Here is a 15,320-nt window from a genome sequence, read left to right as displayed (position 1 = left end):
GTCCATAAATTACGATTTGGGGGCCACAGCGGCCCCTGTCGCTCGCTCGGCGCCAGCGCCCTGACGTGCTGTTTGTCCTCCCGCCCGCAGGCATCGGCAAGAACGTCATCTGCGACCGCACGGCCACGCCGCTGGATGCCTTCCGCATGATGTCGGCCGCCCACTACTACCCCAAGCTCATGAGCATCATGGGCAACGTGCTGCGCTTCCTGCCGGCCTTCGTGCGCATGAAGCAGCTCATCGAGGAGGGCTACGTGGGCGAGCTGCTGGTGTGCGAGGTGCAGGTGCACGGCGGCAGCCTGCTGGGCAAGAAGTACAACTGGAGCTGCGACGACCTGATGGGCGGCGGCGGCCTGCACTCAGTGGGCACCTACATCATCGACCTGCTCACCTTCCTCACCGGCCAGAAGGCTGTTAAGGTCCACGGGCTGCTCAAGACCTTCGTGAAGCAGACCGACCACATCAAGGGCATCCGCCAGATCACCAGCGACGACTTCTGCACCTTCCAGATGGTGCTGGAGGGCGGCGTGTGCTGCACCGTCACCCTCAACTTCAACGTGCCCGGCGAGTTCAAGCAGGACGTGACCGTGGTGGGCTCAGCCGGGCGCCTGCTGGCGGTGGGCACCGACCTGTACGGACAGCGCAACAGCGCCCCGGCGCAGGAGCTGCTGGTGCAGGACGCCACGCCCGTCAGCAACTCCCTGCTGCCCGAGAAGGCCTTCAGCGACATCCCCTCGCCCTACCTGCGCGGCACCATCAAGATGATGCAGGCCGTGCGCCAGGCCTTCCAGGACCAGGACGACCGGCGCACATGGGACGGGCGACCGCTCACCATGGCCGCCACCTTCGACGACTGCCTGTACGCCCTGTGCGTGGTGGACACCATCAAGCGGTCCAGCCAGACGGGCGAGTGGCAGAACATCGCGGTGATGACTGAGGAGCCCGAGCTGAGCCCCGCCTACCTGATCAGCGAGGCCATGCGCCGGAGCCGGATGTCCCTGTACTGTTAGCCCGGATTGGGGACCCAGCGCGACCTAGGGCTCCCGCCTGGGGCCCAGAGAGGGGGAAAGGCTGGGGGAGAGGTGGCCTCGAGTAGTGTAGGGGTGGGGAAGTGGAAAGGCAGGGTGAGAAAATGGCATCTGGGAGGCTGAGCCCCTGTCCCGGTGAGGGGCCCCAAACGAGACTGTTGGGACGGTGACCCGCGGTCCCTGAGGTCGTCCTTGCTGGCGTCGGCTGAGACGGAGGCGGTCGGCCGCTTCAGCTGCCCTTTACTGTGAGAAGCCGGGAGGGGTTGCCGGCCTCCGCCCCTCATCCATCGCCCCCCACACCTTGGCCTCCTTGGCAAGCCAAATACTCCTGCGTGCTCTGAGCCCTGTTTCCAGGGGCGAGCTCGGCTGGCGGGAGACGGTACATCTTCACGTGCCCACGCAAGCCTGCAGGTGTGTGTGCGGGGGTGGGGGGGGGGCGCCAGTGGCTAAAGAGAAAGTTCAGATTCCAGGAAGCCACTTCAAGTGTCTGAAGGAAAAAGTACTTGGTAGCAAAGTGTACAGCTTTCTGGATGGATTTGTCTTCCTCCCAGGAAGCCCGAGGGAGGGAGTGTCTTCCTAACTGGCTCAGTGCCCTTTTCCTGGCCTGAGGTGTAGGGTAAGGGAGGGCCAGGAACAGCAAGCAGAGAATCGGGTTCCCTTGAGCCAAAAGGAGCGAGCAGGGGCACAGCCTGCACTGAGACAGATGAGGCAGAGAAGAAAATATCCCTTCGGATTTGCCAGCAATTAAAAGCCCATTTCCGGTGGAGTGGAATGGCCTGGAAGGAGGGATTCGGTACTGAAGCGTTGAGGTTGTCCTTGCACGGGGCCGAGGAGACAGCAGGAAGGAGGTGTGCGTCTGACCACAGGCTCCTGTGCTATCCTCCAGGACCGGGGGCAGCCTTGCGCCCCAGGGTCACAGTGGCATTTCCCAGCAGGAGGGCAAGTGAGCCCTGGACCCATCTCTCCTAGCGAGCTGGGGAAGGGCTCTTAGGAGACTCCCCAGCTTTGTAGATTTTAAAAGGGGGGCCTTCAGGTTCACTCAGATATAATCCTCTCCCCTTTAAAAGAAAAAAAAAATAGTCAAGGCTCTTTTCCTTAGCTTGGACCTTCGCTTTCACGCATCAAAAAAAGAAAAATTTTGAATAGGTATTAAACAAAAGGACAGCAAGCAACACACTTTTCGGCGTCTCTAAATGGGGTTTGAGAACCCTCTGAGGTGTATAGTTCCCATAGGCTGAAGAAGGCTAATGTAGGAAAAAGCATCTTCTTCCTCTTGGTCTCCTGTCTCTCTTGTCTTGTCATCCTCTGCTTACAGGGAGGGCCTTTACTGGAGATGGCAAACTGCAGGCTTGGAGCAGGCAGTGCCCGAAGGGAACAACCAGACACACACACACACGCACACGCACACACACACACACACGGATTTATAAATGCTCGCTACCACCATTGTCACTAAAATCGCTCTTAAAAATTCAGACCTAGTCTTGAAAGAAAGCCCAGGTCAAATACATTTTGAAAATGGGGAATTATCCTTTTGTTATCTTTTCTTAATCCTTAACCCCACATCGGACATTTGTCGAGCTTGGCTGTGGAGACTGTCGCTTGTAAACGTACACGGCGTTTGTTCACAGTCACAGAAATCCAGCCGTTGTCTTTGGCACACAAGTGACGTCTAGACATCTTTTCAGATGGCCCCGCACTGGAGCTGGAAGGGAATTTAAGGGGCTGAGGGTGAACCCCAGGCTCTGAGTGGGCAAAGTCCCAGAAGGAACCGTGCGCTCAGTTGCTCCCTCCTTCCTCCTCCCAGGGGCAGTACACTGAATCCCAGGCTGCCCGTGGGTCCTGCGTGGCCGTGTCCAAACACCACGGGAATGTGGTATTTTCTAGCACGGAGGGGTAGGGATCGCCTCCCTAGAAAGAATTACCCTGCTTCCTGGTCCCTTACCACAATGCGGGAAGGTTAGTGAGCTAAAACTCTCCGTCGCACGATTGGTCCCTGCTCCGTTCACAGAATCAGCCTGCCAGCTTTCCTAGCTACCAGTTCAAAACTAGAGGTTTGGTAGAATGGAAGTCTCCCAGTAAGAATTTGAGCAGAGGGCCATGCCATGGACTGTTTTGGTTCAGATTCTCCTAAATTCCCCTCTGGATACATAGCTTTTGTGGACACTGAGTGGAAAGAATATTTTCTTTTTCTAGTTGGCCCCGAAAGGCTGTGATCAAAGATGTGGAGAAAGGAAACCAGTGACTCTATGAGTCTCATTTTTCTAAGTCATTTATAATCTAAGTAGGGCTGTTCCTGGGGTTTCAGTTTTGTTTCTGTACTTAAAATACTTGGGACTACTTTCCCCCCAAAGATCACTGCGGTCCGTGATAAATATTTAGTGTCTAAAACAGAAATTCTCATTTGAGGCTGGGGTATATGGAAAGAATATACATTCTTAAAAAGAAGCATGAAAAATATTTTAGTAAGTGTTCTTAAATTCTGTCTACTGAAATGCATGTAGTAGGTAGATGCAGGAACAAGTGGAAGAAAAGGCATAGTTCATTTTCTTAGTGTAAAATCTACAGTAAATGGGGTCTTCAGTGCTCCTTGGGCCCCAGGCCTATCGCTTGCAAAGGCTTGATTAGGAGTCACAATATAAAGCTGAAATCTGCAGCTTTCAACATTCTATGGAAGGACTTTGTCCCAGCCCAGCACCCCCAGTAGTCCCCTCAGGGGACTGGGTACCATCAGCTGGGTTCGAGCTCAGACGAAGTCTCTGGGGTAACCCAGCCCTCTCTGCCTTGTTTAATGTGTTTCAAGGACCCAGAGTAATGGAGGCTCCATTTTAGGGTCATCACATTTAGTCCCCACTTGCCTGATTTGTTCCCGTTATTGTGAGGGGGCCTCTGATGCTGAACATTTGGGCTCACGCCACTGGCGTCCTCTGCAGAGTGTTCCAAATTCCAAATTCTGAGAGGGGGGATCAGTCAGGGTAACCACAAGTGCTTGGGAATGCTCTGGGCTTATTTGGAAGGGTTGGATTCTCTGAGTTTTCTCCCGGAGAGAGAGTTCATGACCACTGTCAGCTCCCCTACGACTTCTCCCCGCAATGGAGAGGAGTGGCAGGGGACCACAGATGCTCCTTAGCCCACCAGGCAGCAGATACCTCGGGACTCTAAGGGCAGCTTGGCTGACTCCAGCTCAAGGGGGACTTCTCCCAGACCCTTTCTCCATCCTCAGAGAGCCACGCCAGTACTCTCTGCGCTCCCACATTCCTTGATCATCTACTGTGTGCAGGGTATTTTAAGTACGTTATCTCGCTTAATCCATAAAAACAGCCCTGTAGTATTGGGTATTGTCGGGCCCATTTTACACATGAGAAAATTGAGGCTGAGAGGAAGAGTAACTTGCCCAGAGTCACAAAACTATTAAGTTGAAGTGGGGTCACCTGAATCCAAACCTTTCTTCTCCTCCAAACCACGTTGCCTCCCACGAAGAAAGGTTTGAGCCTCTGCTATTCCTCCCGGGCAGGAAAGCGCTTCTTGTCGAACCCTGTCGGGGTCTGTGGAGCAACAGCGTTTAGAGTTCCATGTGACCTGTGTGTGGGTGCCCCTCTGCTGCTGTCGACACCTGCCTGTGGAGCAGGATGCCATGTTTGATGTTCTGCCAGAAGGTTCCTTGTAGAGCTGCAAATAGAAAGAGTCGATCTTTCTTCCTCTTCCAAAATGGAAATAGCACTCAGCTTCTTTTCAAATCAACGTCCTAAGTTGATTCTGACTGTAAGCGATGCGGCAAGCCACAGAGTTGGGGATTTTCAGAACGTTAGCCGATTATCATGGATGGCCTTGGGTTTTGCTCTCGCAGTATATAGCATAGGAAAATGTCTTTTCTCAGGGAGTGGGGCTTTGACAGTTCATTTGTGTGTGACTCAGATTTTAGCTGTGCGTTGCATGTGTACCTTTAGACCCTCTTAACTCTTCATCTTGTCTCAGAGCCGCAGCTGTTGAATACGACCTGTGGTCACAAAGTAGGTTTCTGATTGCATCACTTTTATTCTGGTGGGTTTGGGGCGGGGGAGGAATTCAGCATTGATAAGGGTACCCTGGGGAGAAAGTAAAGCCAGTTGCATCTGGAGGGACTTCAGAGCCCAATATATTCAGTTCCTTTATTTTTACATCCCCAAGAGGTTAAGTGATGACCAAGGTCACACCGCTTCCTAGTGGTAGAGCCAGAACTAAAATCCCAGTTTTCTGACTCTAAGTCCCATCCTGCATCTTCAGAGCCTCAGATGGGGAGAGGGAGGCCCAGAGAGGTGAAATGACTTGTCTCAGGTCGCAGGGCTAGTTGGGGCAAGAGTTGCAGTTAGAACTCAGACCTGCAACTGACAGTATTCCCTGAGCTGTTGCAGCTGAATCAGTTTTTTAAAAACTCAATTATGTCTTGAATGTACTCAGAAAACTAGCTGTTTAAAATTTCCCATTGTGACTGTAATGTGAACAGTTATCTCTAATTTGTATTCTATTGGCAAGGATGGGGGATATACATTCAGATGCTCACCTTTGGGATTTCCTGAGGCCAGCTCTACTTCTGGGCTCTACCCTGCCCTCTGCGTACAGATCTAGGTCTTGACTAGCTTAGGATTCCTGCCCCACCTACCGCCTCCGTCTTTGGCCATCCAAATCCTGAAGTTTATAGGGCAGAGGTCACGACCCTGGGGAGGTTTTTGTTTTGTTTTTTTTTAAATCGACTCTCCGAGCCCTGCCTTTCAATTCCCTTTCGGGGACAGGGAGACGCGTAATAAAATAAAAGCTGTGCTTGTCTGCAGCCCATGGGCCCACCCCAGCCTGTCGCATCCTGGGCAGAGAAGCGGGCGGTTGGGGGTACCCCAAGTTTGAGGGAAGAGCCCTGAGTTGGGCTTCAGAACTTTTCCCAAGAGGAGTGTAGACCTGCTGTGCTTCTTTAAGAGGTGTTGGGCTCGGTGGTCTCATCAGAGTGTGCTGGTGCAGCCGGTAAGTACCGTGTACCTGAGTTCCACACCAGTTAGCAATGAAAGGCAGTGGCCTCCTGACCTTTTCTTCCCCATGTCACGGTCCCTATTTGCTGGAGCTCTTGAGAGGGGCACCAAGCGTCTGGCTCTGTCAGGCTCCTCAAGTGTTGCGCTACTGAATACTCCTGAATCTGTTGCCCCTTTCTGTTTACACCAGCAGTGAGTAGACAAATAACAAGGCCCTGGCACATGCAGTGGCTCCGTGCTTGGCGTGGCAATCATGCTTGCCTGGGTGGTGTGAGCGGGGCCCGCAGACTGACCCAGGTCCAGGTCTCTGCTGTCCCCTGCAGCCATCATAAGGGCTACGTTGTTGAATGAGCCCCATGGTTTCTCCCCAGCAACTCCATGACTGATTTGATCCTAGTCCCAGGCTAAGAAACAGAACCCAAGGAAGCGACCTGCCTGCTCCTTTGCTCCCCTCCTTCCCCATCAGGCATCCAACCATATTTAGTATTCTTGCCCTGTGCCTTGCCCAGGGGAGGGAGAAGTTTCTAGTACTTATGGTTTTCTGTTGGTTGCCTGGTGCTTCTACTGTTATTTTATTGTGTTGTTGTTTTTAACCAAAAATTGCATTTGTTTGGTTGTCAATGTCGAGTGTGTGTTTATTGTTCTACAAACATGAGTATATATATGTATGTATATGTATAAAAACAAACATAACATATAAAAAGTCAAGGCATGTATACTAGATATTTTAAAGTTATTTATCAAGGGAAAAAGATGTGTGTTATAAAGTAAACAGAGTCTATATTTTATATATAATGTAGATAGCAAAAAATAGCTTATAAATTATAGAAGGTTTGGGTTTTCTTTTTTTTTATTATTAAAGCAAAAAAAAAAAAAAAAAAGACAATGAACGCACCTGTTCTTAGTGTTTTAAAAGCTAAACTGCTGTGGGAGGTGGCCTTCCCTACCAGGCCCTCGGGCTGTACAGTCTGTGCTCCAGGCCCGGAGCTGCTGATGCCTCGTGTTACCTCTGCAATGCTCAGGGGGCCATGGTCACCATCACCCCGCCAGCTGGCATGTGCCGCTTCAAATGTGGCTTCCTGCTGTCCTCCCCAGTTGGTGTTGGTGGGATAAAGGAATGGAAGTAGCAAATAAAGACTGAAGAGAAGATATAATTGCAGCTGTTTCCCTGTTTATTACACCTGGGTGCTCTACCTGATGAGTTAGGTAGCTGGCCAGTTTGGGGGATCTGAATTAAGAATGGGGGTGGGAATGATGGTGGTGCATCTGGGGGGCGTGTGTGCCTAGTGTGGGCTGGTCTTTCCTTTCCACCCTCTGCTGTCTTAGGCAACACACAGGTAATTCTTCTGGTCCATGCTTTCCCTTCACTTAAAAACAGTTACGAATTGGGAAGAAAAATACAAAAGCTGAGATCGCATGGTTCATTCCTCCATGAGCAGATCGTGATGTTAGTGCATTCAGAACGCAGCCCGCCCATTCAGACAAAGTTGCAGCAAATCCCTGCATTCACATGGATTTTGACAATGCACACATAACATTCTCACACCTTAAGGTCGGTTCTGAAGAAGGCCGTGAGAGAGAGTGCTTCGTCAGAGCTGAAAGCCCCACTTGCCCAAATGTAAGATATGGTTGCGATGAGGTCCATTTCTCTAGTTTCTTCCAGCCAAGTGGCCTGCGAGCCAACCCCTGATGGAAGACACCACACTCCTGAGCGTTTATGTACATTTTCAACCCAGTTGTTTCTTCACAGATTTGGAATCTCCTCGTGATGCTGGTTTCTCTCAATTTAGGCTCATTTCTTGTTACGTAAACCGGGGACTGTGCCTTGTCCTACTAAATTACAGGATATGATCACATTGCTTTCGTAGTCTCTGAACTGTTGTTTAAAAAGAACAGTTGCAATTACATTGCAAGTCATTCAGACTGTATCAATAGTTTACAGGTCAAACGAAGAATCTATGTCTCCTCCTATGCCGATCTACCCTCTCGCCACTCCCACCCCACCACACACGTACACACACACACATACACAGGACCATTTTCCAGTTTCACCTTTTATCTTGTGCATTTTTAGCACCTATTTTGACAAGTCTGGGTGATACAACGTGAAGGATACAATGACTGCTACAATTGTTATGAGAATGAAATACGCATCTACAAAGTGTGCACAGTTTTGTATACAAACGAAAGAATAATAATTTCACCTCACTCTAAGTTGTATGCTCCCATTTTATCAACACACATTTACCTTAATCTTGCCTGAGAAGAAAAGATCCCTCTGCCTAGATATTCCTCGACAGTCCCTACATGCACTCGTCAGTAGCAGTGCCCCCTGCTGGAAGGCTGGCCAGGAAGTGTAGAGAACAGAAATGGAACAGACGCCACTTCACAGAGCTGAGCCATGTCACAACCAACTAGACAGCGCGACAGCTTACTTCAGCCAAAACCTCTACAAAGAAGCTGATGCAAAACATTCAAAATTCTTCACCTTGTTCATTCAGGTTCAGGCTTCCTTTGGAATCCTATCTCTGAGTCTCCATCTGCTGGGTAAATTCCTGAGAGATGACTTGAGCTAGGACAGCCTTTGCAGCATTGCTGTGCTCCAACCACAGCTCTACAAGATGAAGTCATATCTAAGTTGGCTGTTGGACTTCCTCCAAAAATATCCTAACGAAGGGAACACCTTTCTCTCCTAATGTTACATAGATTGCGATCACCTTGGGTCAAACCAAACTCTCCCTTTAGCCACAAGTGAAAAGGAAAGACTAACTTCAGAAGCAACTTCTTGGGCAATTGCAGATTCATTCCTTTCTTGGTGAATGATTTGTATATTGACAGAGCTCAATCCCAGAATTACCATCTGGGGTGTACATGTACCGAAGTCCCATCGTCTCTGACCCATTCATCATTGGCCACCGGCACCTTGGAAGCAGGACACCCTGGGGAGGAGGAACCCTAAGAGGGCTGTGAGTGGCTGCGACAGATGTGGAGTTCACGTCCACAAAGCACACGAGGCCCTAGGGAGTCCCCAGTCTTGAAACACCCCCTATCCAAGTCACTACCTCCCTTTTAAAGAGCCCTGAGGGATCTAAATCAGGCTGAAGCCAGACCCAAGCTGCTTGAGGCTGTCTTGGGGATGGTGACTCACTCCAGACCCCTCAAAACCAAAGACCAGGGCTTCCCTTGGTGGCTCAGTGGTTGAGATTCCGCCTGCCGATGCAGGGGATACGGGTTCGTGCCCCAGTCCGGGAGGATCCCACATGCCGCCCGTGAGCCATGGCTGCTGAGCCTGCGCGTCCGGAGCCTGTGCTCCGCGGCGGGGGAGGCCACAACGTGAGAGGCCCGCATACCGCAAAAAAAGAAATAAAAAAGCAAAGACCAAGCAGGCATAATAGCTAGTGAAACTACAGGGAGGGAGGCAAGGCCAGAGCCCCCGCTGTCTTTCTAGGCCTTCTGAGGCTGCCTGTCTGGGATGTGGTGGCTAACAGGGAGGCTGGAGCATCAGTCACCCTTCAGTGTGCTGGGCTTAGGCATCTGACTTGGCACTCAGGTTTCCACCATGAAGCAGAAGAGAGAGTCAGCCTGGGACCAGCAGCTGCGTATCAGTACAGCTGTGAGATGCTGACACGCATGTATCACTAAGAAAGAAGTGAGCGGGAAGAGATGGGGAAAAGAAGAGAAGAGGGAACTGGGGTAAAGGCAGGGCAGGGGAGACACAGAGCAGAAGCAGGAGTGGAAATTCGTGCCAAGGGGAAAAAAGAGATGAAGGGAGAAAACGTGGAGAAAGGGCAGAGGCATGCGTTTGAGATATGGAAGTTTCTGTAGATAAGCAAATGTTACACGAGATAACTGAAACGCCGTTCCTCTGTGGCCGACAGGCCTAATCTGTGCTCTGAGGACAGCTTGAGAGAGGAGGAGAGCGGATGAGAAGGCACGAGGGAGGAATTCCTGTAGAACTTGGCACAGTCTGGCTGACTCACTCTGGGAGCTGTTCAAAGCGATCCAACTGTCGGCATTTGCTAGAAAAACTTCCATACCAACCTCTGTGTTAAATAAGCACCACCAGACCCCAAGTGCACCCTGAGCCCATCCTCCTTTCTCGTTGCTTTTCTTATTTGCAATCCCTGCCCCCAAACCTGAAGTTTCCAAGGATTCACCAGCTGCCACTTTGCCCTGTCCCTTAGCCCCCTCCAGGGACTCTTGGACACATTCAGGAATCTTCCAGGTAGCCTTTTTCTTTTTTTCTGCACACACAGAATCTCTCATCCCTCCTCAGCTTTCAGAGACCCTGCCCACCAGGCCATTGCTACAACCTGTTTTCTCCTTTTGCACCGGAGCTTTTCTGAAGAAAGTCTCCGAGGGAGCAGGCCCGGCCCAGCAGGAGCGGATGCTTGTCAGCTACATCCAGCCCTGGCTTCTGCTGTCTTGAGTCCCCTGGCTCAGTCCTTGGATCTGTCCTGGGTCTTGTCAGGTTGCCTGTGACATCCAGGCTCTTCCCTTCCTTGTTCACAACATCCTCTTGCTTTCATTTATCCATTCATCCGAGCGGAGGTCATGTGACGAGAGCCTCTCCACCTGTTTTCCTGATCACCCAGCACGTGTTGTATCTGACCCGCTTCCTCATCCTGGCCTGGGGAAGCAAAGGCAGACATCTTTCCCTTCTAAGGCTGCATCTCATCCCTTCCCAGCCTGCTCTCATTCCCCACCCGGAATCTCTCCCTGTCCACTGAACTCTCCCTTCATCCTTCAGCTGGGCCAGAGTATAGATTCAGGGAGTCTTTGAACTTGGATGGAAAGAAAAAACCAAAAACCAAAAAAGTACGTCTTAATTTTCACTAACTCTACCTGAAATTATCATTTTCTTCAATTGTATCATCAAGTTACAGTTGGATTAGCAGTATCTGTGACTTTATCACCAGTAAGAATCACATGTATCTTCAGATCTTATCACTGGTTTTACAGGTATCTTGAAATATCATTCATACTCATCACTGCTCTAAAATTATGGAAATCATTATACTATAACCAGATCTTTTAATTTAATACTGCAGTTAAAAGCCCATACATTGCCCTATCACAATTTTAAAAATTTGGGGGGTACATATAACAATATAATTTGTTACTTTATAGTCATATGTGTCTTATTTTATACGTTCAAAACAGTATTCCATGGGGTTAAACACATTACTCCAAAAAGGGGTCCATCGGCTCCACCAGATTGCCAAAGATATACAAGGCACAAAAAAGTTGAGAACCTCCGAGTATGGCAGAAATAGCCTTAGCATGGTCCTTACTCTCAACTATAAACTTCTTCCATGGTGATTGAATATGATTTAAATAATGACACAATTCGTTTAAAAGAGATACTCTGAAATCCGAAGACCCCTTCTGGGCGTCCGAACCCATGTCTTCCTTTGGAGGAAGTTCTCACTCCAAAGCCCCGTTTCCCAAAGAAAGCTGAGCAGCAGTACCAAAAGGGCCGCCTTAATAGAAGCAGATCTGGGGGCTCTGCACCTCACCACCTGCATTGATTTGGGGGCAGAAGAGGTAGCTGGAAAATTTTAAAATGCGAACAACACGGGCATCTATTAAACAGCCCGCACTGTAATTATACAATGAAAGTTCAAATCCCTTCCATCCCAGACCCTCATTTCCACTCCCTAGAGGCAACTGCCACCCACAATTTGTATCCTCTCCCTGAAAGTATCCCAGCATCCGCACAAGTATTATACATACACTGTACACACGGCGCGGTCTTGCTGTTTTTTTCGTAATGTATTTTTAACCTCTTTCCACATCAGCATGTAACATTGACCTCATTCTTTTTTTTTTTTTTTTTTTTCGGTACGCGGGCCTCACACTGTTGTGGCCTCTCCCGTTGCAGAGCAACAGGCTCCGGACGCGCAGGCTCAGCGGCCATGGCTCACGGGCCCAGCTGCTCCGCGGCATGTGGGATCTTCCCGGAACGGGGCACGAACCCGTGTCCCCTGCATCGACAGGCAGACTCTCAACCACTGCGCCGCCAGGGAAGCCCTGACCTCATTCTTTTTCATGGCTGTATCGAAAAAAATCTGCATGAAAAATTCTAACTGAAATTTTTTTAAGCTCTGGAGATAGATGGTGGTAATGATTGCATAATCATGTGAATTTCTGAGGACCACTGAACCATACACTTAAAGATGGTTAAGATGGTAAATGTTATGTTTTGTATATTTTACCACAATTTAAAATAAATGTTAAGCTCCCCAAGTAATTGAGCTGCAGACCCGGACCCTACCTCCTCCCCCCACCTCCCTTCAGGTCGGCCAGCCTGACATCTTGGAAACCCCTAGTCCTTTTTCCCTCTTTGCTGCCATTCAGGGCTCTCTCGTTCATATTTCTTTTCAGAAACAAAAGCTCTCCTTTCCACGGGTGGGTGTTACCAGAATGTAAGTGGATGAAAGGTTCTTTCCTAAGCCTGTCAGGAGTCAGCAGACAGCTGCAACACCACTGACAGTCCCAGCTCTGGTGAGGACAGAATCCTTTTCAGCTCTGGAATGTCTTTCATCCTCAGTGTTGAAAGCTTTGTGGAAATTGGGCCAGGGCTCGCCAAACAATTCAAGCCCGGTCACAAACAACCCCAAAAGTCTATGCTAATGCCTCCTTGGACTGTTTTTCACTGGCATTTTGACGTCCTTGACCAGATAAAGGGCTCGGAAAAAGCCTTTTCACCAGTGGCCTGTTCAGATAAGTTAAATCCCCTGAAATTCAGCACCGTGTGGGGTATCCCTAGGGTTTAATGTACTTCCATTGGTCTGTGGACTCTGAAGCAGTTCAGATCAGAGAGAACAGAAGCTCGTCCAGAGTACAGCATCCTGGAACTGTCACCCCAGGCAGATGCTCCCAGAGCCTTGGGCCATCGCGTCACATCAAGTCCATGGGATGTATTGCCTTGGCTACAGACGGACTCAGGGCACTGAGTCAGACACTTACCTTAGTCACCTGGAAAAGTTACTGTGACACCAAATTCTTGTCTCTCCCTGTGAAGGAGTCACTTAAACTCTGTTTTAAAAGCCTCCATACGTACCTGCCACATTCAAGTAGCTTGGCTCTGGGAGTTTGTCCAAGCCTCATGAGTTGGGTCCTGCCTGTGACGTGACTGTACTGGAGATAAGGATTTTCCCATGTCCTGTCCCTCCCTGGAGGGTTTCGCCGTGTCATTGCATACATCCGCATTCCAACACTTCACGGAAGGAGGCTTTGGTTTGGTGAGGCACGGCTCTGAACGTTCAAGTTCATTGGAGATTTCTTTTCAGTTTTCGACTTCTTACTGAGTTACTAACGGCTGCTTCTCTGGAAGGTCTCCTGGTGCAGCCCCTGCCCTTCCCCTGCCCGCGCCATTGCCAGGACTGTCTGTCCATCCATTCACGAACTCTATTGCATGTCCCCTCGATCAGATTTTTACCAGCTCACACATCATTTCTTTGAGGCATCGGGGCCTTGCCCAGCCCCGGCATGGTTCGTCTTTGAGCTGGAGCAAGCAGTGAGTGCAGAGGCCTGGCTGTTATATTCAGAGAACTGTGAAAACACATCCACTGTGTTTTCATTTCACTGCTGCCTTTCCTCTGAGATCAGATTGCTCTCAGACCTCATTCTGTGACTGAGGTCCTGGCAATTACCCTATAAGGTGAAGAAAAGGAGCCAGGACAAGCCCCACGGAGGTCAAAAGGCCCCAAATCTCCTGGCAAGATGGGTTTTTTTAGATAAAGCCCTTGCTCCCGGTTGCTGGCTTCCCTTGATGTCTGATAATAGACCATGTATAGCCTTTTTAGAACGGTTTCCCAAAAGTTAACTAGTTCTAGTCTAGGGTGAGCTTCAAGAGACTTGACTTTCAGCTGAGCAAAGAAATAGAATCAGCATTCAATTTTGCCTTTTATGCTCTGGGCTCCTCGTTGGCAACGTTTTCCTGCAGGACACCTGAGAGATGGTACCAGCTACAATGGGAGTTCTGTGCTCTGTGATCATTTTTGCTTGGATTTTTAGTCAGACCTGTCCTCTACCCCTCCCGTGCTCCCCAAGTCCATTCTAGGGGGTACAGCCGACTCTTGGGCTAGGGACAGATGTGTATATATATACACACATACCTACATATATACTTTATATATATTTTACATATATATGAATTTTACATATATACATACATAGAACTTTGAAAAGTTACCTGCAGAGCAGCGATTCTCAAAGTGTGTTCCCTGGCTCAGCTGCATCACGCAGGGAGCTTGTTAGAAACACAAATCCTCGGTCCCACCCCAGACCCTGGATACACAGGGCCTAAGCCCAGCGAGCCCTCTAGACCCGTGTGAGGCACGCTCACTGTATCACGGCCCTAGGTGAGGCTGTCTTCCATCTACCCCCATTAAGAATCACAGCTCTAGACAGCAGCTCTCAGCCCTGGCTGCATCTTAGAATCACCTGGGGAGCTTTCGCAAAATAGATACCCTGGCTCCTCCCATAAGCCCCAGGCTCTGCTTTAACTCACCTGCCGGAGGACCCAATCATAACTCTTCAGGTGACTCTAATGGACAGCCAGGGTTCCAGAACTGCTTCTACTGTTCTCTTTGTAGATTTCAGCAGCCTTGTAGGTGACCACCTGTTTGTTCCCTGCTCCCTCCTCCCAGCACAGAAGGAATTTACTGCTTGTAACTCATCACGATCACTCATCAGCCAGAGAGACAACAGGAGGGAACACAGCATTGCCAGAAGGGGAAACTTGGATTTCTAAACCCTGCTCTATCTTATTTCCTGCTGGACTTCAGGAGAATTAAATCCTCGCGCCTTTCTAGGGCTCTAGTTGCCTCATCCCTAAAACAGAAACTAGATGAATAATTCCTTCCTTTCTTCAAGTCAGTGAGCTAGTTGATAGTCTCAAAGTCTTTTCCAGAAAAAAAAGAAACAAACAGAAAAATGAATCTTAGCTTCTAAGAGCTTTTAAAAGGTCAGAACTGGTCTTCAGCATAGAATTGCTAATATTTGGTTTTACTCCCTCCAGGATGGGCAGAAAATATTGTGAGCTGGTCAGTTTTGTGTTTTTGTAGTTGAGTCTAAAAGGAGTTGGTACTCAGACAAACAGATGCCAAAAAGGAAGCCATTACAATGGTTTGTATTCTTACTCTGCCCTAGAATGTTCCAGTGGGCACTCAGCAGTGTATCTGGAGGGCAGCCCACTTTCATGTTCATTCCAGTTCCCCCATGTTCATGGACATCTGATTCTTTTCACTTCTACTCAGCCGCCCACCTTTCCTCCCAACTTCTCCCC

The 15,320-nt window shown here is 49.5% G+C and overlaps 1 protein-coding gene across 1 annotated transcript in view; it reads left to right on the top strand.

Annotated features, from left to right (window-relative positions):
- GFOD1 (Gfo/Idh/MocA-like oxidoreductase domain containing 1) overlaps nucleotides 1-4,503 on the top strand; it is a 98,748-nt gene extending 94,245 nt beyond the window's left edge. The window contains exon 2 of the mRNA XM_082662892.1: nucleotides 91-4,503. Within this exon, the coding sequence (XP_082519018.1) occupies nucleotides 91-1,010 (920 nt within the window). The 3' untranslated portion in view covers nucleotides 1,011-4,503. The remainder of the gene's footprint in view (nucleotides 1-90) is intronic.
- Nucleotides 4,504-15,320: the final 10,817 nt, after the last annotated feature.

The sequence above is a fragment of the Grampus griseus genome, assembly GCF_964374135.1.
Source record: "Grampus griseus genome assembly, chromosome: 10".
In the NCBI taxonomy this organism is placed as follows: domain Eukaryota; kingdom Metazoa; phylum Chordata; class Mammalia; order Artiodactyla; family Delphinidae; genus Grampus; species Grampus griseus.
The sequence above is the reverse complement of the archived record's forward strand: the minus strand, read 5'-3'. Positions and strand labels throughout refer to the sequence as shown.